We start from the raw sequence: 24784 nt of genomic DNA, 5'->3' as shown, positions 1-24784 counted from the left end.
TATTTTAATACAGTTAAGTGGTTAAATTCAGAACTCAAACAACCCAGGTGTGCAAACTATATGCTACATAAGGGCAGAGAGGTATCCAAGAACAGAACGACCTACTCTCATAATGCCACTGGGTAGTTCATAAAGAGCCAGGTTCTTTTTTGTCACAAGGGAATCCTGAAACAGTGAGGGCCAGGATACAGTTTTTACTCTTCTATTTTGTACTACTAAGACCTGGCAGCAGTAAGCACCTGCTACACAGAGTTTGAGTCTCTTCTGGTCAGGCATGACTTCCTACTGGAGAAGAAATCTACTCTTGTTTTTGTAGTTGTTTCCTTCCTGGATGAAAATGGCATCCACTCTTTCAACTGCCTAATCAAATCAATCCCCTCCAGGCTTTCCTTACCCTGGTTAACTGGTTCCTGCTTAAAGAAAGCTGAATTTACTCATTTTTTAAAAGTTCATGTTCAAACTTCTCCTTTAATCACAGGGATATTTGCATAAATGTTTTCTTAAAAACCACATCACATAGATGACTGCTTTCAAAACAGACACAGAAATTCAATACTACATTTGACTGAGATCATCAAAGAAATACAAAAACATCAATTCACAAAACTGGAAGATAAAGTGGCATTTCTGGTTGTTTCTAGCTTCTAAAGTAAAGAGTTCCTAATTTATTCAGTTGCTAATAAGGATGTAAATGTCACTTGGTAAACATTCACAACAAAAAGAACTTGGTCATCAAAAAATCTGATGTATAAAGATATATACAACTTTCCTATGGTCATAGAATAAAGAATAAACCCTAGAATAGCTGCTATTGCTAACAGAAGGCTTTCTGGAAACCTTAGAAACAGAGAAATACTGTGGTGCCTCACAGAACGGCTTCTCATAGCTGAGGTATGCATATAAGAGAAATACAGAAATATGACAAATCTAGTAACTACCTCCACTGCAATAATATGAATCAAATGTATGGCCCAGTTAAGAGCACACTTGCAGGAAACAATGGGATTGATCATTAGAAGTCAACTCATCTGGGTTAGCAGTGTTGGCCTGATCACAACTGCAAAGTAAATGCAGGTATTTATGAAAATAAAACACGCAACTCTCACATCAGCTACTTAAGAAAATATTTATATAGTATATCCCTGGGACTTCTGCTACTGCTTTGAGAATTTTGCTCACTACAAAGACATTGGGGCAGGGGGTTGGTGCTAGTTATGAGACAGGAACCCACAGGAACTCAGTGCTAACTGAAAGAATATCAAAACCCTAGTAAAGAGCTAAGAGTTTAGTTAGAAGTAAATTTCAAAAGCAACAGTTAAGGGAAAGATAAAGGAAACACACTGGGGGCAAAATAAATAACTTCTAATTTGTTGCTCACTGGCTTCCTAACATTGAACTGTAGAAAGCTAAATGCAATGTGATTCAGGGAACAGACCTGCTGTTTCAAAGAGTTGTAGTGGCCAAATTCCTCCCATGTAACATATTTTGGTGATTATTATTCTGCACCTACAAAAGTATTTTAAGGTTGATCCAGTTCTTGTGTGGTACAGCTCCAATAAATATTCAAAAAATATCAAAGGAAACTCATTATTCTCCTTCCATTGTTGGAGATTTTACATGGCAAGGTCCTGGGTTTAAATACCTCCAACAAGAACACTACCACCCTCAGAAATAATTCATATGCTTCCATTAATAATGCTCTTCAAAGGAGATTATCAAGGTGTTCATTGTAAGTGCATCACCTACACATTTGGGGAATCCTGGGAATCACTTACCTGTAGTATCGCTCCCTTCTATTCCATGACCACCATTGGCTAGCAGTGTTGGTTTAGAAGATGGAGTATCTGCAACAATGACAAATAATTACCCATTGTGACAGACAGAAAAATGAAAAGCAGATCCAACCACTGTCTTATTAAGGAGTTTTTCTCACTCTTCATAGCATTAGGTTAAAGCAATTAAAAACTGTTCAAAATTTAAAGATTTAACAAAAGGAAACCGAGAAACAGAACAGAACAGAATCATTAATTCCTAGGGCACCCAAGCTCTGTAAAGTATCAGTTCCACAGGAGAGCCCTTCATAATAGCAAGTCTAAATCTTTTTAATTCTGTAAATTGTCAAAGATTACCATCAAAGTCAGTAAAACCATCATGGAGCAACACAGGTTTGGTATCAGCAATTCAAATCCAAATCAAACGCTCCAAGAACACGAGGGCATTTGTTTTATTATTATTATTATTTTTGAGATGGGGTTTTGCTCTTGTCACCCAGGCTGGAGTGCCATGGTGCAATCTCGGCTCACTGCAACCTCCGCCTTCTGGGTTCGAGCAATTCTCCTGCCTCAGCCTCCCGAGTAGCTGGGATTGCAGGCACCCGCCCCCATGCCCAGCTAATTTTTGTATTTTTAGTAGAAATGGGATTTCACCACGTTGGCCAGGCGGGCTCAAACTCCTGACCTCAGGTGATTCACCGCCTTGGCCTCCCAAACTGCTGGGATAACAGATGTGAGCCACCATGCCCAGCTGAGGCCATTTATTAATTACTTATTAATTCCCACACAGGAAATCTAGGGTACCATCATTGCTTCTGAATGAAGACTGCATGGAGGTAACCAGCTGTACTTCTGGAAGCAGAGGACTCCTTTTTTTTTTCTTTTTTTTTTTTAAGGAAATTAGTTGTATCTCATTCCCTAATTTTAAGGAAATTAGTTGTATCTCCATCTTTTCATGTGTTTCTCTGCCATCCCTTTGTCTTCTTTGGTGACTTGAATGGTCAAATTTTTTGACTATTTTAAAACTGAACTGTTTATTTTCTTATTATTGAGTTTTGAAAATTCTCTATGTATTCCAAATATCACTCCTTTATCAGATAAATTTTGTAAAAATTTTTTCCCTGTTTCTAACTTATACTGTATTTTCATTTACTTAACTGTGCCTTTCAAATAGTTTTTAATTTTTATGAAGTAGGTCACAGGATTTTTTTCCCCATGTTTTCTTCTAGAAGTCTTATAGTTTTCATATTTACATTTCACGTTGAGGCCTATGGTACATTTTGAGTTAAATTTTGTATATGGTGTAATGATGTGGGTCTAAGTTTCTATTCCTGTACATTGACACCTAATTATTACAGAGTCATTGGTGGAAAAAGTCATCTGCATTCTATTGAATTGCCTTTGCACCTTTGTAAAAAAAAATCAACTGACCATATTACATTTGGGTTTATTTCCGGGCTGTTCTGTTCCATCAATTTGTAAGTCTATCCATTTTGCCAATACCATCCTGTCTTGATTACTGTATTTGTACAGTAAGTCTTTTTGATAGGGAGTCTCTCTCTGTCGCCCAGGCTGGAGTGCAGTGGCACGATCTTGACGCTCTGCAACCTCCACCTCCTGGGTTCAAGAGATTCTCCAGGCTCAGCCTCCCCAAGTAGCTGGGACTACAGGCACGTGCCACCACGTCCAGCTAATTTTTTTTTGTATTTTTAGTAGAGACGAGGCTTTACTATGTTGGCCAAGCTGGTCTCGAACTCTTGACCTCAGGTGATCTGCCTGCATCGGCCTCCCAAAGTGCTGGGATTACAGGCATGAGCCACTGTGCCCAGCCGTTAAGTCTTAAATAAGGTAATATGAGCCCTCCAACTTGGGTCTTTTCAAAAAATGTTTTCATTTGTTTTTGTTTTGTTTTTTCGAGACAGGGTCTCATTCTGTCACTCAGGCTGGAGTGCAGTAGTGTGATCGTGGCTCACTGAAGCCTCAACCTCTCAGGCTCAAGCGATCCTACCGCCTCAGCCTCCCAAGTAGCTGGGACCACAGGTGCATGCTACCACGCCTGCCTAATTTTTCATTATTACTACTTTTTGGAAAAACGGGGTCTCCCTATGTTTCCCAGACTGGTCTCAAACTCCTGACCTCAAGCAATCCTCCCTCCTTGGCCTCCCAAAGTGTTGGTATTACAGGCGTGAGTCACTGTGCCTGGCCTTGTTTTGTTTGTTTTTCCATATAAATTTTAGAATCAGTTTTTGATTTATATTAAAATTCTTGATGGGATCTTATATGCAATTGCATATAAGACTATATAGATCAATTTGGGGATTGACTATGTAGATCAGTTTGAGGATGTACAACTTTTTCTGAAAGTCTCTGACTACATCTAACATTTTAGCAACCAGCCTAGCTCTGCAGTCACCTTGCTGACCCCAAGAATTCAGAGATATTATTCCTAAGACAATAAGATGAATATCTACAATATACTCTACTAAAATAAAAAATGCAAGATTTTACTTTGGAAGACCACAAACATGTTGTCTAACCCCTTAGTCCTCATAAATACAAGTCAGAAATCTTTCACACAAGCTTCTCGTTGAAAAGATCATTCATTCTGTTACTTAAGGGGAACAGCCAAAGAGAACAATCTAAAAGAACAAGGCAGTCCAAAACCAGAATATAATTTAAATAAAAGAAGGAAATAAGGAAGGAAAGACAATAGAATTCTATTAAATACCCGCTATGTAACACATACCCTGCTAAGTCTTCACAAACTGCATTTTACTTATCCAGAGAGATGCCATAAATATGCGCCATCCCACATTTGGCTTAAGTAAATTCCCTTTCACATTCACACAATAAGCTTATAAGATTTATTCTTCCTCGCTCAAGAAAGAATGCATATTTTTAAAAACTTGCTTCATTAAAGAATGCATATTATAAGAAAATGGAAATTACAAAAACTGATATCCAGCGAGTGGTATAAGAGCAGCTATTAGAGTGATAAAACCTTTTAAAATTTGATAACCAGCATTGACAAGGGTAATTTCATTACATCATTTGGGGGAATGTAAATAGGAATAACCTTTTTATGAGACAATTCGGCAGCCTATCAAATTCTGCAATACTCAACTCAACAATCCGTTTTAGGTATTTAGTTCACAAAGAGACATAAAAGTATAAAAAAGTGAATATAAACAGAATGTTTATTATGGCATTGCTTAAAAACAGCAAATGTCCACCAACAGATTCATTATAATATTGTAAAATAGTACACAGTAATAAAAGAAATGAGAGCACTTCATGTTACCGATACAGGAAGATAACAAGTATCTAATAGCTAAATATAGATAAAGGCCAAGACACCCTAGGGTATGCCTATAGTCCCAGCTATTAGGGAGGCTAAGGCAGAGAGAGGGGTGTCTTGAGTCCAGGAATTTGAGACCAGCCTGGGCAACACAGTGTGACCCCATCTCTAAAAATAAATAAATAAATAAATAAATAAGCTGGGTGTGGTGGCACACGCCTATAGTCCTAATCTCTTAATAAAAAATAAAAAATAACCTGGCCAGGTGCAGTGGCTCAAGCCTGTAATCCCAGCACTTTGGGAGGCTGAGGCAGGTGGATCACTTGAGGTCAGGAGTTCGAGACCTACCTGGCCAGCGTGGTGAAACCCCGTATCTACTAAAATACAAAAAATTAGCCAGGCATAGTGGCGTGTGAATCACAACTACTCTAGAGGCTGAAGCACAAGAATTGCTTGAACCTGGGAGGCAGAGGCTGCAGTGAGCTGAGATCGCGCCACTGCACTCCAGTCTGGGCGACAGAGCAAGACTCCATCTCCCAAAAAAAAAAAAAAAAAAAAGTTTTATTCCCATATATTTACCTATGTGATTAGAGTTTCTTCACTATGATAGCTACAAAAACAGGAAAAATTGCTCAATCCTATTTAATCAGAGAAAGAAATATTGATCCACAGACCCATGATTTAATTGAGAAAAATAACAGACCCCATCATGTCATAAGAAAAGCATTTCCAATCAAATTCAACTTTTATAGTAATAACATTAAAAATTACAACGTATGTGGGCCGGGCACAGTGGCTCACGCCTGTAATCCCAGCAATTTGGGAAGCCAAGGTGAGCGGATCACTTGAGGCCAGGAATTCGAGACCAGCTTGGTCAACACAGTGAAGCCCCGTCTCTACTCTTCTTGAGAAAACAAATAGGATTAAGTGAAAATGAAGGGAGATTTAAAAAAAAACATAATACATGTGATAGACTGATAAATTTCCTCTGGACCAAGTTAAAACACAGAACCTTTGTCACAGGAACTTTAAAAATTAAAATTTAAGTTTACATACATATTTAGTAGCAGAAACATATTAGCACAATCAAGAAAAAACTTTCAAGCATAAAAATGTATTACATTAGGATAAAAGTCTGAGACATGTTATGGAAATAAGAGTTCAAGGACTCAAAAGAAGAATTTAAATTTCCAATGATAAAGAACAGCTTGTTCGTATATTTTTAAACTAGATGATGGAAACCAAAATGCTATATATTTAGAAGCATTTGGATACATTTAGCAGAATGAGGTAACTTATTTTTATGTGGCAAAAGTAAAACATTCTCAAAATTACATGTTTTACAACTAAACTTTTGCTACAAAATTTTAGATGTAAACTTAATGTACAAAGAGACAGAATTTATCAGAATTCTGAGTATGTGACCAAAAGTTAAGACCACTACTTTAGACCAAGTTAAAAAGAAAGCTTGATATATACTGACAGAGAGTTTTCTAAGATGATAAAGTAAAAAAAGCAAGTTAAAATTCATATGGTTTGATTCCATTTTTATGAAACTAAAGCCACTAAATTTTTTATTGTATGTTTGTAACTGCAAAGAATAAAGTCTTAAAAGATCTACCCTTCTTGAGGAAATAAATAAGATTACATGAAAATGAAGGGAGTTGTTCTTCGTTTTTTGTTTGAGACAGAGTCTAGCTCTATCGGCAAGACTGGAGTGCAGTGGCGCAATCTTGGCTCACTGCAACCTCTGTCTCCCGGGTTCAAGCAATTCTCCTGTCTCAACCTCCCAAGTAGCTGGTAGCTGGGACTACAGGTGTGCGCCACCATTCTCAGCTAATTTTTTTATCTTTATTAGAGAGAGGTTTTCACCATATTGGCCAGGCTGATGTCAAACTCCTGACCTCAAGCGATCTGCCCACCTCAGCCTCCCAAAGTGATAGAATTACAGGTGTGAGCCATGACACCCGGCAAAGATTTTGACTTAATTTTTAAGAGAGAGGGTTTTGCTCTGTTGCCCAGGCTGGAATGCAGTGGTATAATCACACCTCACTGTAACCTCAAAATGCTGGGTTCAAATGATCCTCCTCCCTCAGCCTCCCAAGTATATGGGGACAACAGGTGTGCATCGCCACAGTTGGCTAATTTATTTATTTATTTATTTGAGATGGAGTCTCCCTCTGTTGCCCAGGATGGAGTGCAGTGGCACAATCTCGGCTCACTGCAACCTCTGCCTCCCAGGTTCAAGCGATTCTCGTGCCTCAGCCTCCTGAGTAGCTGGGGCTACAGGCGCGTGCCACCATGCCCAGCTAATTTTTTGTATTTTTAGTAGAAACGGGATTTCACTGTGTTGGCCAGGCTGGCCTCTAACCCCTGACCTCAGGTGATCCACCTGCTTTGGCCTCCCAAAGTGCTGGGATTACAGGAGTGAGCCACCACGCCCAGACAATTCTATTCTTATAAAGACAGGGTCTCACTAAGTTGCTCAGGCTGGTCTCAAACTCCTGGGCTCAAGTGATACTCCTGCCTCAGTCTCCCAAGTAGCTGGGACTACAGGCGTGAGCCACCACGATCAGTCTCGTCCACTGAGCTTTAATTCAATACTACTTTATTTATTTTGTTGCTCAAATTTTTCCAGTGTTGGCTACTGGGAACTCTCAGTTGACTCCTGTGTCCCTTTGACACACTATCTCTGTCACTGTGGGCTTTGGAGCATAACTCCCGAACAGTCTGTTTATAAATGACCTGTGCAATTAAAGGTAAATTTTTTTTCCAGTGAAGGGCACAAATAATGAGAGATTTAATTGCGAATAATATGCATAATGGAAGTCTCATTTGCACACACCTGTTTACTTTCTCCCTGCCTTTCCTCCTGCCTCAGCCTCCTGAGTAGCTAAGACTACCACCACACTCAGTTAATTTTTTATTTTTTTTTCTTTGTAGAGATGCAGTCTTGCTGTGTTGCCCGGGCTGGTTTCAAACTCCTGGCTTCAAGTAGTCTTCCCGCCTCTGCCTCCCAAAGAGCTAGGATTACAAGTGTGAGTCACCATGCCCGGCCTCCCTGGTATTTTTGACCTAAAATGTGCAAAAGGGAATTTCTGATTCATAAAATGTGACTTTCATATAAGATGCAGCAGAACACATTTCAACTGGCTTGGAAACCAGAAAATTATTCAAAAGCTATTTGCTTAGATACTAAAATGGTAGGTGAAAGTTGGATTAGGTGCAGGATACATACATAGCCTCAAAATATCTCCTCACAAATTACTTATTCATTACAAAGAGAAAAATATAAATTTTACAGTACAGAGGCTGGGCATGGTGGCTCATGCCTGTAATCCTAGCACTTTGGGAGGGTGGGGAGAGCAGATGGCTTGAGCCCAGGAGTTCAAGACCAGCCTGGGTAACATCGCAAAACCCTGTCTCTATAAAAAAAAATACACAAATTAACCAGGTGGCCAGGGGGTGGTGGCTCACGCCTGTAATCCCAGCACTTTGGGAGACCGAGGCAGGCAGATCACTTGAGGTCAGGAGTTCGAGACCAGCCTGGCCAATATGGTGAAAACCTGTCTCTAATAAAGATACAAAAATTAGCCAGGTATGGTGGCACGCACCTGTAATCCCAGCTACTCAGGAGGCTGAGGCAGGAGAATCACTTGAACCCAGGAGGCGGAGGTTGCAGTGAGCCACTGCCCTCCAGACTGGGAGACAAAGTGACACCCCGTTTAAAAAAAAAAAAAATTAGGCTGGGCGCGGTGGCTCACGCCTGTAATCCCAGCACTTTGGGAAGCAGAGGTGGGTGAATCACCTGAGGTCAGGAGTTCGAGATCAGCCTGGCCAACGTGGTGAAACCCCATCTCTACTAAAAATACAAAAATTAGCCAGGCATGGTGGTGCATGCCTGTAATCCCAGCTACTCGGGAGGCTGAGGCAGGAGGATCATCTGAACCTGGGAGGCGGAGGTTGCAGTGAGCCAAGATGGTGCCATTGCACTCCAGCCTGGGTAATAGAGCAAGATTTTATTAAAAAAAAAAAAATTAACCAGGCATGGTGGTGCATGCCTGCAGTCCCAGCTACTTGGGAGGCTGAGGCTGGAAGACTGCTTGAGCCTGGGGAGGTCAAGGCTGCAGTGAGCCAAGATTGTGCCACTGCACTCCAGCTAGGGTGACAGAGTAAGGCCCTGTCTCTAAATAAACAAATAAAATAAAATAAATGTTTTTTTTAATTAGAAAAAAAATTACAGTAAAGAAAACAGGCAGACACTAACAAGTGATGAAAGTTATTATCACCAATAATGTGATTTAGTGACATCATGTGCTTCCTGATGTGGTGCACTTAGGACACATCATATTTACATAGTACTACTGCCAAAAATGTGTAACTTGAATCTAATTATGAGGAAATGCCAGGCAAACCCAAATTAGGGGACTTCTAAAAAATAACTTGCCCATACTATTCAAAATATTAAGGTCATGAAAGACAAAGAAGAGCTAAGGAACTGTTCCAATTAAAGAAGACTGAAGAGACATGAAAACTAACATGATTCCAGATTCAACTGCAGACAAGAAGAAAAAAATTAGAAAGGAATGTGTTGAATCTGTTGGGACAACTGATGACAATGAAATAAGGTTCGTGGATTAGACAGGAATATCTCATCAACATTTAACTTCTGATTTCTATCATCATATTCTTGTAATGTGCTAATGCCTAGTTCTTCGGGTAAAGAGGTGTGAGTTCTGCAGTTTGTTCTTAAATAATCCAAGGGGAAGGAAGTATATGTAAATATAACGAGAATGATAAAGCAAATGTGCAAAACAGTAACAATAAATCCAAGTAAAGGGTACATGGTAGGTTCTTGGCTCTGTTCTTGCAGTGTGAAGTTTAACAAAGTCATTTGCTTGCAGAATATTATTTAAGAGATGGGGTCTTTGGGGTCTTACTATGTTACCCAGGCTGGACTCAAACTCCTAGGCTTAAGCAATCCTCCCTCCTATTAAGTAGCTCGGGTGGGGCTACAGGTACATACCACCATCCTGGCTTGCTTGCAGAATATTTTTAGCAATGAAGTGTTTTTTTTTTTTTTTTTTTTTTTTGAGATGGAGTCACTCTGTCGCCCAGGCTGGAGTGCAGTGGCACAATCTCAGCTCACTGCAACCTCCACCTCCTGGGTTCAAGCAATTCTCGTTTCTCAGCCTCCTGAGCAGCTGAGATTACAGGCACACGCCACCACACCTGGCTAATTTTTGTATTTTTAGTAGAGGCGGGGTTTTGCCATGTTGGCCAGGCTGGTCTCAAACTCCTGACCTCAGGTGATCCATCTGCCTCGGCCTCCCAAGTGCTGAGATTACAGGCTTGAGCCCCCGGGTCCCGGCCCCCTGCTTTTCTTTCAGACCAGGGTACTATTACTATGAACTATACATTTTGGTACGATATTTTTTTTCCCCAAAAAGAACTATTAGTTATGAGATAAAAGTCTATTTTCAAATCAAAGTCAGAAAATAACTATTTTTGCAAAAATGTCACACTAATTTTTTATGCATAGATATAAACTTCCCTAAATATGATCATGAGACTATTAAGAGGGTTTAGGATTAGACCAAGTACGCCTACCCTAAATAAATATCTACCATTTTGGAGACACAATTGCTTGTTAGTCTGTACATTAACACAACCCAAACCTGAATAAACTGACAAACAAAAACCATTTCAATTCAGTGTAATAAGCAATGATTACACATCTATCATGTGCCAAGAGCAGTGATCTCCAATGCAGATCTGGCCATGTTTCTCAGTACCCCTGTCCCCTCAGTTTCTCACAGACCATGAGATTCTTCATAATTTCACTTGATCTGCTTCTCCATGATTCTCTCCAGTCACTTGTCACTGTAACCTTTGATTTCTTAACCCTGAGAAACTTGAGGTTGCTAGTAAACTTTGATTATGCTGTGCCTTCCTGCTTTTGCTAAATGTGTCATTCTCCATGAAATACAGTAGTAAACAAAATATTATTCCTGTGCTAGAGCATGTTAATAAGTGTAAGATAACAAATAGCTTAATTATGATCTTACAAGTACTACAGAGGAAAGAGGAAAGTTCAGGGAAGAAAAGCACTTACCAAGAGGAAGATGAAAAGAAAGGCTGGCAGGGTGTGGGGGTAGTGGGAGGTCTAGAAGGGAAAGGGAACAGAAGTCAGGGAATGTTCTGGAAAGTTACATCTAAATCCAATCTTAAAGGATTTTAGAACAACAACTCTAGCAAAAGCTTTATATAATATCAACCTCCAGCCCAGAACCGTCCTCTGAACTCCGGACTCCTTATCTGTCTATCCATCTTCTCCATTTGGATGACTAGCAGGTAACTCAATGTGAACATATCCCAAGCTAAATTTCTTCTCTTCCCTTCAAATCCTACTCTTTCTGTAGCTTTCCCCATCTCAGATGATGGCAATTCTTTCCTTTCAGTTGCTCAGGCAAAACCCCTGGAGTAATACTGGATTTGTCCTTGGCAATATCAAGGCCTTATACTTAGGTAAGAGAAGTTTTGGGGTCATGCATATGTTAAAGTCTGATGAGAGTGAATTCAAGAGGAAATGGAAGGAAAGGAATTGGTGCCAGGTAGTAGATACGTCTCTTTAAAAGAAAGCAGGCTGGGCACGGTGGCTCACGCCTGTAATCCCAGCACTTTGCGAGGCCGAGGCGGGCGGATCACGTGGTCAGGAGATTGAGACCATCCTGGCTAACACAGTGAAACCCCGTCTCTACTAAAAATACAAAAAATTAGCCGGGCATGGTGGCACACGCCTGTAGTCCCAGCTACTCGGGAGGCTGAGGCAGGAGAATGGCGTGAACCCGGGAGGCGGACCTTGCAGTGAGCCCAGATCGCGCCACTGCACTCCAGCCTGGGCAACAGAGCAAGACTCTGTCTCAAAAAAAAAAAAAAAAAGAAAAGAAAGCAAAGCAAAAAAAAAAAAGGTAGATGAGATGGATGTGAGATTCAGACAGGATTTTTTTTTAATGATAAAAAAAAATTATAATATGTTTGATGCTGGTGAATGACCCAATTGAAAGAAAGGAACTGATGATGCAGGAGACAGAAGAGATAACTGTCACAGCAGTGGCCTGAGTGACAGCATGAACAGTTCGCCCGTAATAGAAAAACAGCAGACAATAAGGGCACAGATGAACATGGGTTAGGAGGAAATATGTGGTGGGACCATGTGGAAGTTCTGTTCTGATTAAGCCAATTTATGAATATGATTTATGAATATGAACAGGAGAGCAAGTGCCAGCAGTTTCAGAGAGTAGATGTGAAACAGTTGTCTAGGAAAGTGAAATATTTTACAAACTCACGTGAATTAGTGGCAGAGTCCCTCAGTTTGTGCTCTGTATTGAAATGAAGCAAGATTCTTTTACATTTCCTGAACATATGTCTAATAATTCTGCTTTTTGAATTTAAAAAATGGATTTTTAGTTTTTAAAAACTATCAGTGAGATACTAGATCAAGTAGAAAGTATGTGTTCATGAAAAAGGTATAGTTTCACAGAAAGAACAGGGGTTTATTTTATTTTATTTTTTTGAGACGGAGTCTCGCTGTCGCTCAGGCTGGAGTGCAGTGGCACGATCTCGGCTCACTGCAACCTCCACCTTCTGGGTTCAAGACTCTCTTGCCTCAGCCCCCTGAGTAGCTGGGATTACTGGTGTGCACCACCACGCCTGGCTAATTTTTTGTCTTTTAGTAGAGATGAGATTTCACCATGTTGATCAGGCTGGTCTCAAACTCCTGACTTCGTGATCTGCCTGCTTCGGCCTCTCAAAGTGCTGGGGATTACAGGCATGAGCCACCATGCCCAGCCAGAACAGGGGTTTAAAATGAGAAGATCCGGTAGCTCACGTCTGTAATCCCAGCACTTTGGGAGGCCTAGGCGGAAGGGCTGCTTGAGGCCAGGAGTTCGAGACCAATCTGGGCAATACAGCAAGACCACATCTCTATTTTAAAAATATTGTTTTAATTGTTTAATAAAAATAAAAGTGAGATGAGAAGATCTGGGTTCAGGTTGTGCTGTCATTCTTAACTAAATGATCAAATGCAACCTTCTCATTTCTAATACTTAAGCTTCACCTGGCAAGTGAGACTAAATGCAGTAATACAGGATGTCAACTGCACAGTGCTAAACAGCTATTGTTATTCTCACTGTTATTAGCTATTGTTATTCTCACTGTTATTAACTATATGTTGATCAACTATAAATTTATCTATCAACCACCTATAGAATAACTGTAGGCTGATCAAGAAACTTTACTAGAATAAAATAAAATGAAAGCAAGAAGAAGAGGTTAGAAAGGAAGAAGAGAAGCTGGATTCTACTATACATATAACACCTCACAATCTAAAAATATCAGCCCAGGAGAGAATAAAAACAACGTTAACAACACAAAACAATAAGGTTGACAAGTAGAAAAAAGGCTTGTATATTTCCCTGCCAGATAAGACATACTGGACCCTAATCATTGGAATGCTGCACATTACTGGACAAGTCCTAATTCAAAAGATGCTATACTGTGTTTTCTCACTGACTGACTTCCCCAAAGAACCCCCATTTCATGAAATGAAAACTTTCTCAGTGAAACACACACAGCATCGAAAATAGCACACTTCTTTTTAGAAACTAATCACATTCTCTGAGATATAAAGATATTCAAATTTACTTTATTTTGTTGATTCCCTCTCCCCAGGAGATGTCAGATTCCCACAGCAGGCAAATCAGCTTGGCAGAGAAGTAGCAAGAACCTGAGAAGGCATGTGTGCTGTGAGTCAGCCTTGGGCAAAACAGCCAGGTCTCAATGCAAGGGAACCCTCTGGTGCTGTCAGACCCATGCCAACCCTGCCCTCTACTGGCCAGTTAAGCTGGTTGCAATTTTCTGCAAAAGAAAGGACCAGTCTGTTAAGGACAAATTCTGCAGTATCTATTAATAGTTGTCACTTAGGCCCTTTTCCATGGATTAGTGTTTCTCAATCATGCATGTGTATCCGAGTCACCTATTATGGCTTGTTAAAACAGACTGCTGGTGTGTGGCAGGGTGCGGTGTCTCCCACCTGTAATCCCAGCACTATGGGAAGTCAAGGCAGGAGGATCACTTGAGCCCAGCAGTTCAAAACCAGTCCAGTCCAGTCCAGGCAACACAGTGAGACCTTGTCTTTACTAAAAATGCAAAAAACTTAGCCAGGCCACTGCCCTATGTTAATTTCTTATTCTATGGGAATAAGCTTTTAGCTTCAAAGGCCTTATGGAATGTTGAGGAGAAAGCATTTTCTCAACTTCAGAAGAAGAACTATTTAATCACACAGAGAACAGAAAAATTAAATGACTTGTTCCATAAATGTGCTACTTGTGTCTGAGGGTCAATACTGTGCTAGATGATCATCTGAAAGAACAAGAGTCACAGATGTGTTGCTTCGTCATTCACATCTAAGAGAAAGCTTCTATCTCTTGTCTCCCTCACCTAGAAAATAGGGCCATATAATGCTGATAATGAACAATTCAGGAAACCACCATTTTTTAAGGAAAAAAGTCAGGTAGTACATAATTTTCTTTTTCTTTTTTTTCTTATTACAGCCATGGTGCAAAACAAGTAGTATACATATCCTGAAAAAGTATTTGAGAATTGTTTCCCAAGGTGATAGGCATTTTAGAAGAGTTTGACACTAATTTTATTTCTAGGTATTGGTATTTAGATGGTTTACACAGGCAATGCTAAGATAAAATACTTGTAGAAGCAAGAATAAGTTGGAGTGCAAAAGGAAATGAGTATAGTAGATCCACAGAAAAGGAATAAAGGTCAGGGGGTTCTTGTGTTGCCAGGCATGAAGGCAGAAATCATACTTAGAGAAAAAAGAAAATTTCCTACTTTGTCATAAATGCCATAAAAGCAGCCCTGCTTTCTTACCTCTCATTTTATAAGTTGAAGACAATTAGGGTGGACACATAAGAATTAAAGGAAATAAAACACCATTGTTCAAAGAGTTCTATTATGTGTAACCTACTCAACCGTCCCTTCTATATTTAGAGGCAAGAAAATGGTTGATAAACTTCCACTGGTTGGCCTAAGTAAGCCTGCTGTAAGAACATATCCAGAGCACTAGGCTGGGTGCAGTGGCTCACACCTGTAATCCCAGTGCTTTGGGAGGCTAAGGCAGGAGGATCGCTTGAGGCCATGAGTTCCAGACCAGCCAAAGGAACATAGTCAGACCGTCACTATAAAAATAAAAGGATAAGCAAGGCACGCGCACCTGTAGTCCGAGCTCTTCAGGAGACTGAGGCAGGAGGAACCTTTGAGCCCAGGAGTTACATTAGATGTTGCAGTAAGCTATGATTCTGCCACTGCACTCCAGCCTAGGCAACATGGAAAGAACCTGTCTTTTTTTTTTTTTTTGAGACGGAGTTTCGCTCTTGTTGCCCAGGCTGGAGTGCAACAATGGCACGATCTCGGCTCACAGGAACCTCTGCCTCCCGGGTTCAAGTGATTACTCTTGCCTCAGCCTCCTGAGTAGCTGGGATTACAGATGCCCACCACCACGCACAGCTAATTTTTTTGTGTTTTTAGTAGAGACAGGGTTTCACCATGTTAGCGAGGCTGGTCTCGAACTCCTGACCACAGGTGATCCACCCGCCTCAGCCTCCCAAAGTGCTGGGATTATAGGCGTGAACCACCACGCCCGGTAAGACCCTGTCTTCAAAAAAAAAAAAAAGTGTCAGCAATCAGCAATAGTTTACTGAACCTCATCTAAGAACAAAATCAAACTTAAAGTTAGATGTATAATAAAACATCAATGAAGTCTAGGGCCCTTCCATCACTTCTAAAGACATATTCAGAAGAACATCTTGTTTAGAATGTTCTCCAGGAAAAACACAAATATGAAACCTGTCATTATGGCAAAAACCGTCAGTCCGATAATGTATAAAAATCAGACCGACAGCAGAGAAGTCTCCATTCATAAAGAACTCGCTAATTGCACCAGATTTCTACAAGACTAAATAAGGCGGCTTCATGTTTTTCTTATTTGATGTCTCCAAACAGCCATCACCCCTTCCTTTTATTCTTAGTTAAGACTTCTACAACTTTTAGGAAGCTGGTATGGAAAAAATGTAGTAATTTACAACCTATCATAATTATAAACTTTATTATTATTATTATTATTAGAGACGGGGTCTCTCTCTGTCACCCAGGCTGCAGCACAGTGGTGCTATTATGGCTCACTGCAGCCTCGACCTCTGGGGCTCAAGTGATCACCTCCTACCTCAGCTTCCTGAGTAGCTCAGACTACAGGCGCACACTACCACGCCTAGCTATAGTTATAAACTTTAAACATGGTATCTTCAACAAGTTCGTGGAAAATGCATTCTATGAAAAAACTATTCATGGATTTCAAGGGAGTTTTTTTGCATCAAAATAACTCATACTCCAGCCTGACCAATATGGTGAAATCCCATCTCTACTAAAAATACAAAAATTAGCTGGGTGTGGTAGCATGCACCTGTAAGCCCAGCTACTCAGGAGGCTGAGGTAGGAGAATCTCTTGAACCCAGGAGGTGGAGGTTGCAGTGAGCCGAGACTGTGCCACGGCACTCCAGCCTGGGTGACAGAGAGACACTCCATCTTAAAAAAAAAAAAAAAAAAACCTCATACTAACTTGTTATAACATGTCTGAACAGGATCTAGTTTGAAGCACTAAAAAGGATAAAACATCAGTTTGAAAAGAGCCCCTAACAAAGCAACATGAATTCTGCTAAAATTGAAGCAAAAGCAAATGGCAAATTTATGATGAAGCTTGGATGAAAGAATGGTGAAATCACTGATGCTTTGTGTAAAGTTTATGGGGACAATGCCCCAAAGAAATCAGTAGTTTACACATGAATAACTTGTTTTAAGACACCAGCCAGATGCAGTGGTCCGCACCTATAGTCACAGCTACTTGGAAGGCTGAGACAGGAGGATCACTTGAGCCCAGGAGTTCAAGGCTGTAGTGTGCTATGGTTACACCTGTAAATAGTCACTGTACTCTAATTTGGGCAATGTAGTAAGACCCTGTCTCAAAAAAAGAAAAAAAATAAAGGAGGAGATGATGTTGAAGATGAAGCCCACCATGGCAGACCACCAATATCAATTTGAGAGGAAAAAAGAATGATCTAATTGAAGAGGACTGACAATTAGCAGAAACAATAGCCAATACCACAGACATCTCAATTGGTTCAGTTTATACAATTTTGGCTGATAAATTAAAATCGAGCAAACTTTCCACTCAACTGGTGCCAAAACGGTTGCATTCAGATCAGCTGCAAAGAGCAGAGCTTTCGATGTAAATTTTAAACAAGTGGGATCAAGATCCTGAAGCATTTCTTTGAAGAATTGTAACAGGAGATGAAATATGGCTTTACCAGTATAATCCTAAAGACAAAACACAATCAAAGCAATGGCTACCAAGAGGCGTAAGTGCTCCAGTCAATGCAAAGTGGATCAGTCAAGAGCAAAGACAAGAGTTTTTTAGGATGCTCAAAGCACTTTGTCTGTTGACTTTCTGGAGAGCCAAAGAACGATAACATCTTCTTATTATGAGGGTGTTTTGAGAAAGTCAGCCAATGCTTTAGCAGAAAAACAGCCAGGAAAGCTTCATCAGAGAGTCCTTCTCCACCAGGACAATGCTTCTGTTCATTCCTTTCATCAACAAAGATAATTTGTGACAGTTTTGATGAGAAATCATTAGGCATCCACCTTACAACAGTCCTGATTTGGTTCCTTCTTTTTTGTTTCCTAATCTTTAAAAAAATCTTTAGTAGCAACAAAAAATTAAAAACTTAAACAAAAACTTTAAAGGGCATTCATTTTTCTTCATTTCTTCATTTTTCTTCATTTAATAATGTAAAAAAGCCAGGCACGGTGGCTCACACCTATAATCCCAGCAGGAAGGAAAAACAAATATTTACTCCAAAAAATTTGGATTCCTTAATGGAAAACGGGAAAGTCTATTCTCTCTTAATCCATAATGGATGGTGGAGACAATTGTTCTTTGACTGACTAACATAAACAAAGAAAACCTAGTATGAAGAAAGGAATGATAAGACGTAAATATCGTAGCAACTAGTCACGGTTGAGATGCTCTTCCCATCCTAATATTAACTTACCCTCATCAGTCATAGATGAAAGAAGCTAGCTGCTTTTCATTTTCTAATTTCCTTTAACTGTGCATTGTTTCCATCATCTGGGACTGAGCCTAGGTGGATAAGGACAGTGAGGTGGTAGCAGTAGATTTTCTTGTGCTTCATCTTGAGTTATTTGATCCATGTAACATTAACTTGACCCAAGAGGAGGAAAGTTTTTAAGACATTATTTTATTTATAAAAAATTAAATCCTCCCTGCTATTTTTGATATGTAAATAACTTAAAAGTTCAGGCCAGGCATGGTGGCTCATGCCTGTAATCCCAGCACTTTGGTAGGCCGAGTCAAGTGGAACACCTGAGGTCAGGAGTTTGAGACCAGCCTGGCCAACATGGCGAAACCCCATCTCTACTAAAAATACAAAAATTAGCCAGGCATGGTGGCGCATGCCTGTAATCCCAGCTACTGGGGGGTTGAGGCAGGAGGATTGCTTGAACCTGGGAGGTGGAGGATGCAGTGAGCAGAGATCGTGCCACTGCACTCCAGCCTAGGCAACATAGCGAGACTCCATCTCAAAAAAAAAAAAAAAAAAAAAAAACAGTTCATTAACTCAGAAAGACTACTCCAGAAATTGACGAGTGGTTACTCCAGGAAGGAGAACTGTCTGGCTAGGGTGTAGGAATTGGGAGAATTCGTTTTACTGTATATCCCTTTGGACCAATTGGATTTTGTACATGTGCATTTGTTAGCCTGTTCAAAAAATATATGAGTTTCTGGAAAACTGAATTAAAGGATAAAAATAAAATATGAACTTTACTTCTCAACATAAGCTTTTTCAACATCAAGATACTTTTGTAAGCAATGATAGCAACTTTTTTTTTTTTTTTTTTTTTTTTTTTTTTTTTGAGACAGAGTCTCGTTCTCTCGCCCAGGCTGGAGTGCAGTGGCACACTCTCCACTCACTGCCACCTCCGCCTCCCAGGTTCAAGTGATTCTTGTACCTCAGCCTCCCGAGTACCTGGGATTACAGGTGCACACCATTACCCCTGGCTAATTTTTGTATTTTTAGTAGAGGCGGGGTTTCACCATGTTGGCCAGGCTGGTCTCAAACTCCTGACCTCAGGTGAGCCACCTGCCTTGGTCTCCCAAAGTGCTGGGATTACAGGCGTGAGCCACTGCACCTGGTCTGGAGTAAATATTTATATGGATATAATTAGATCTTAAACTCTCAGTACTTTTTTAAATGAGTTGTGGTCTGCCCCCCTCCCCAACACACAAATTAAACCTATATTAAGGAAGCTGGTTTTCTTCCTCTCCTTAGGCTGTAGAAAGCCAAAAGCAATGTCACTCCCACCCTAACAACAAGAAACAGCCAGATCAACTACAAAAAACTTGAATTAATTGGAAAGCTACCTAGTAGTATGAAATCCAAAGAAAAACAAGCCCCTCCAGGAAATATGGGAGGTGAACACCAGCTCTCCTGTGTCAGACCATGTGCAGAAGAGACATTGGGTACCCTACAAGCAGGTAAGAAAAATTCAAGTAAAAATTGTAGTGATTTGTCAAATGTCAAAGGTAAATGAAGGCTAGCATGAGACTATGGGGCCCCTCAAATCCACAGACACAAAGGGAATTCACACTCATTTGCAGGATTGTCTTCACAGATGTCTGCCGCATGCTCACAGGAAAGACTGGAAGCAGGGTGAGGGACCAGACAGAGCCTCCCTCCGTGGTACAGACCTGGAGAAGGCCACCACCATTAAGGGAAAAGCATGAACCCCTCCCACTGGGGAGGAGGGGTTCTCTCCTGGGGAAGGAGTACCAAACCCTGTTAGCCCCAGAGCACACAAGAAGACCGGCTGTAGCTAGGGAAAGAGTAATAGAAACATACTTTATAAACCTGAGAGAGGAGCAAGAAAAACTCCTCATCCAGGATCTTACACCAATACCATTAGAAGACGCTACTACTGTGAGAAGGATAATAACATTGAGAAAGACCCAACCCGTGAGATTAAGCACAGGATTAAGCACAAAATGGGACAATAAAAAAACAAACTCTGCCCGCCACCTGGCTAGAACTCTTCCGATAAGAGGGAAAAGAGCATGGACAAAGACCCCTCTGAGGCACAGGTACACAGGGAAGGCTGAACGAGTGGAGCAAGCACATTAAAGAAATACCTTCCAGGGCCTCAGTTCCCACTCTAAGCACAGAATTAAAGGGATTGAAGTACTACGGTAACGACAAAACCCAAAACTAGCTCAGCTCCTGTTAAAATGACTAAACCCAAGACACATGCCTATTTCCAACCATAATACCTTTTGGCCTCAGCCTACTATTTTACATGTGAGATCCAGCATTCAATCAAAAACTAAGATACACACACACACACACACACACACACACACACACAAAGCAATCAGACTGAGAGATGACCCAGATTTTCAAATTATCACACAGAGATTTAAAACAACTATGATTAATATGTTAAAGTCTACAGTAGAAAAGGTGGAAAACATACATGAACAGATGGGAAATTTTGGCAGAAATAAGGAAGCTTAAAGAGGCAAACAGAAATGCTAGAAATTAAAAACATAAAAAATGCTAAAGTAGATAATGCCACTGAAAGCTCATCATTAGATTCAACACAACTATGAAAAGAATCAGGGAATTGGAAGATAGGTCAAAAGAAAGTACCCAAAGTAAAACACAAACAGAAATAAAGAGAGAAAAAAACTAACAATGCATCCAAGAGATACAGGACACTATCCAACAATTTAACAAAAATATAATCGGAATCCCAGAAGGAGAAAAGAAAAAGAATGGGGCAGAAGAAATATTTTAAAAGATAATGGCCAAAACTTCCCAGACTTAACCACTTCAAAAGCACAGATCAAGAAGCTCAGAGAAGCCCAAGCAGAAAAATTCCAAAATATCATCTAAACACAACATATTTAAACTGCTAAAAAAAAAAAAAAAAAAAAAAAAAAAAAAAAAAAAAAGATAAAATCTTAAAGGCAGACACAAAGAGGAATTCACAAAGGAAATATTTTAAAATATTTTTAAATGAATGAAAATAAAAATACAACATATCAAAATCCATGGGACACAGCTAAAATGGTGATTAGAGGGTAATTTATAACATTAAGTAATTACATTAGAAAAGAAATGTCTCAGATCAAAACCTGATTTAAGCTGTCACCTTAAGAAACCAGAAAAAGAATAAATCAACTTAAGTAAACAGAAGAAAGGAAAAAATAAAGATATGAGAAGAAATTAAAAACAGAAAGACAATAGAAAAAAAATTAATGAAACCAAAAGCTGGATCTTTCAATACAATTGATAAACCTCTACCTAGACTTATCAAAAAAAAAAAAAGAACGAACGAAAGAAAGAAACATCACAAATGACTAATATAAGAAATGAAGGAGGGGACATAATAGATCCTACAGACATTAAAAGCATATCTCCATTAACCTGCAACATTTATGCCAGGAAACGGACCAAGGAATTCCTTGAAAGATACAAACTACCAAAGCTAACTTAAGAAACAGATAACTGGAATAGTTCTATGATCTCTGAAAGAAACTAAATTCCTAGTTTAAAAATCTGACAGAAAATTCCAGGCCCAGATAGCTTTATTGATGAAGTCTATCAAACACTGAAAAGAAGAAAAAATATCAATCTATGCAAACTATTCTAGAAAAGAGAAAGAAGGAAACACTTCCCAATTCATTTTATGAAGTCAGCGTGACCTCAATTCTAAAACTGGACAGAAGACATTATGAGAAAACTACAGACCAATTCCCTCATGAACACAGATACAAAAATACTCAACCAATTATTAGCATATCTGATCCAGGAAAATGGCAAATTTCTCTTAAAGGCTTTAATTATGCTTTAATCCTGAGCTGGGATGACCCCAAAGACAACAAATGGCATCTGATTCCAGTCTAAATGAAGTTCTGATATAACCGCAGAATTTTATTTAACTTTTCAAAGCTACTTTCAGAGAAAAGGCACAGTAGACAGCTTAATTTAGGAAATTAAGAAGATTATATGGTTGTTGAAACATTAGAGAAGAAACATTAGGGTTAAAAGTTATCTACAGACTCATGAACGCTCACTCAAAGGGTAGTAAGTCTGCCTTCTCAGTATCTAACAAAGAAACAAAGTTACTAGCCTATACTAAAAAAACTCAGCTCAATTCTCAGTTTCCAAGATTACGACCAAAGGCATAATCCCTAACCTGCTTTCTGAACATATATAAGCAGTCTGGTTTAAATACTTACCTTCAATCTGGCTAGTTTCTGAGCACGGTTTCTTCTTTGACTCTGAGTTCCCGGTTTTCTCATCAACATCCAGGAGAGGAATATAGTCTGTTTTTCCAACAGTTTCTCCCACAACATCATCAAAGGCCTCTGCCTCTAGTGTGGCAATGAAGTCCCGCTTTATCTCTCCCTCAATGTCTGGAGATGGCTCTGTTAATGCATCTGCAAGACTGAGGTCGGCCATTCTGCACCACTGCAACTGCCTGGTGAAGAGGAAAAAGATCTTTCATGTAATGAGCACTGCAAAAGGAAAAACATTTCTAGAAACGCTTGTCAATTGTTTGAAACAAACAAAATAATCAAAATCTAAGATTTTACAGCTAGAAGAGGCTCCCTCATTTGAAAGATGAGAAAAATAAAGCTAAGAAATGGATAGTCTCACCCAAGGTAACTCACTGCTAGTTACTCTTTTCTCACATTTCTGGGGGTGGAGGAAGGTGGTGGTGGCAGGACAAAGCAATTGCAATTGTGTCCTTTCTATTTATAAGAAAAGTGAGGTGTAAAAAAACCCACAATCAACATATCCAAAGCTATAGCCAGTAAGATTCAAATCAGGTCTTTACATAGTTACATTACTATAGGACAAATGAATTCAACTTTCTTGACCAAAGACTGTGAGTATGGATCTTATCTTGGAGTAAGTACCTGCTTCTTCATGAATCACTTGTGGATAGCCCTGTCAACTAAACTACTTAGCCCTGCCACCATTAAAAAAAAAAAAAAAAAAAAAGACACGTTTCCCTCAATTAGCTAAGGGAGATGGTCCCTCTCTGTAGTCACGTATATTACCATTTTTACAGACTACCAGCTTCTTAATTACATAATCTGCAGTTAAGAAGTAAATCTACTGGCAGCCATAAAAAAGAACGAGATCATGTCCTTTGCGGGAACATAGATGGGAAACAGGAGGATATTATCCGCAGCAAACTGACACAGGAACAGAAAACCAAATACCACATGTTCTTACTTATAAGTGGGAGCGAAATGATGAGAACTTATGAATACAAAGAAGGAAACTGCAGACACTGGGGTCTCCTGGAGGGTGGAGGGTGGGAGGAGGGAAAGGAGCAGAAAAGATAACTACTGGGTACTGGACTTAATTGAAATAATCTGTACAACAAACCCTTGTGACATGTCTTTACCTATGCAACAAACCTTCACATGTACCCTTGAACCTAAAATAAAGTTAAAAAAAAAAAAAAGTAAATCTATAAGCAAACCATAGGTGAATAGCCTAGAAAATACAGAAATAATGTAGTAAAAAGAGCCAAAGGGGCCAGGTGCAGTGGCTCACACCTGTAATCCCAGCACTTTGGGAGGCCAAGGCAGGAGGATCACTTGAGACCAGGAGTTCAAGACCAGCCTGGCCAACATGGTGAAACCCCATCTCTACTAAAAATACAAAAATTAGCAAGGCATGGTGGTGGACACCTATAATCCCAGCTACTTGTGAGGCTGAGGTACGAGAATCGCTTGAACCCGGGAGATGGACGCTGCAGTGAACCGAGGCTGTGCCACTGCACTCCAGCATGGGCGACAGAGTGAGACTCCGACTCCCCCACCAAAAAAAATTAAAAAAAAAAAAAAGAGCCAAAGGCCTGCAATAAATTGAGCACCATTCAAATGCAGGGCATAATAGGAAATAAAGTGTGCAAGGTACTACGCCTGCTTTCAAAAAGTCTAACAGAAACTCCAAGAGACTCCATAGGATAAGCTGATAAGTTGACATATAAGCTATGTTGTTGACAAGGTAAATACAAGTCAAACAGATCCTTAGCTGCATAGTGTAATGGCTACTACTTGTGTTTGTCCAGAAATCTATTCTTCCTCTCTCCCCTAATACAAACCAATCCCTACCCCTATAGGGTTTGGGACATGACTAGAGTTGGATCAATCAGAAGTCAAGAAGAAGACAGTTGGAAAGGACCATTTATTGACTACACACTGGAAGAAAAGTCCATGGGTGACAGCTATTTAGTTGCCCTGGTTGACTACTTCAAGTCTAAGTGAGCGGCCTTCATTTTTCTTTTGCCTAATTTAGCCAATCTATTTCTGTTGTTTACAATGGAAGAATCTCAACTAATACACAGTCTTTCTCCAACCCAAACTTGAAAAAGTCAAAATATACTATGATTCAAGCCACTTAATTGTCTGGCTTTCCTTTCAAGCTCTTCTCCACCGTCTACCTCTCTCCAACAAATGTACTTAGGAAAAAGAAATAGAATTAAAGCA

The 24784-nt window shown here is 39.8% G+C and overlaps 1 protein-coding gene across 30 annotated transcripts in view; it reads right to left on the bottom strand.

The window, feature by feature from the left end:
- MAP4 (microtubule associated protein 4) overlaps nucleotides 1-24784 on the bottom strand; it is a 228660-nt gene that overhangs the window by 121849 nt on the left and 82027 nt on the right. For all 30 annotated transcript variants that reach the window (XM_054481863.2, XM_054481858.2, XM_054481811.2 and 27 more), the window contains 2 exons: nucleotides 22514-22755; nucleotides 1776-1844 (listed from right to left, as the gene is read on the bottom strand). In XM_054481863.2, the coding sequence (XP_054337838.1) occupies nucleotides 1776-1844; nucleotides 22514-22736 (292 nt within the window). In that variant the 5' untranslated portion in view covers nucleotides 22737-22755. The remainder of the gene's footprint in view (nucleotides 1-1775; nucleotides 1845-22513; nucleotides 22756-24784) is intronic.

This window comes from Pongo pygmaeus, chromosome 2 (assembly GCF_028885625.2).
Source record: "Pongo pygmaeus isolate AG05252 chromosome 2, NHGRI_mPonPyg2-v2.0_pri, whole genome shotgun sequence".
In the NCBI taxonomy this organism is placed as follows: Eukaryota; Metazoa; Chordata; class Mammalia; order Primates; family Hominidae; genus Pongo; species Pongo pygmaeus.
Note: the sequence above shows the minus strand (reverse complement) of the source record. Positions and strands in the feature narration are given on the sequence as shown.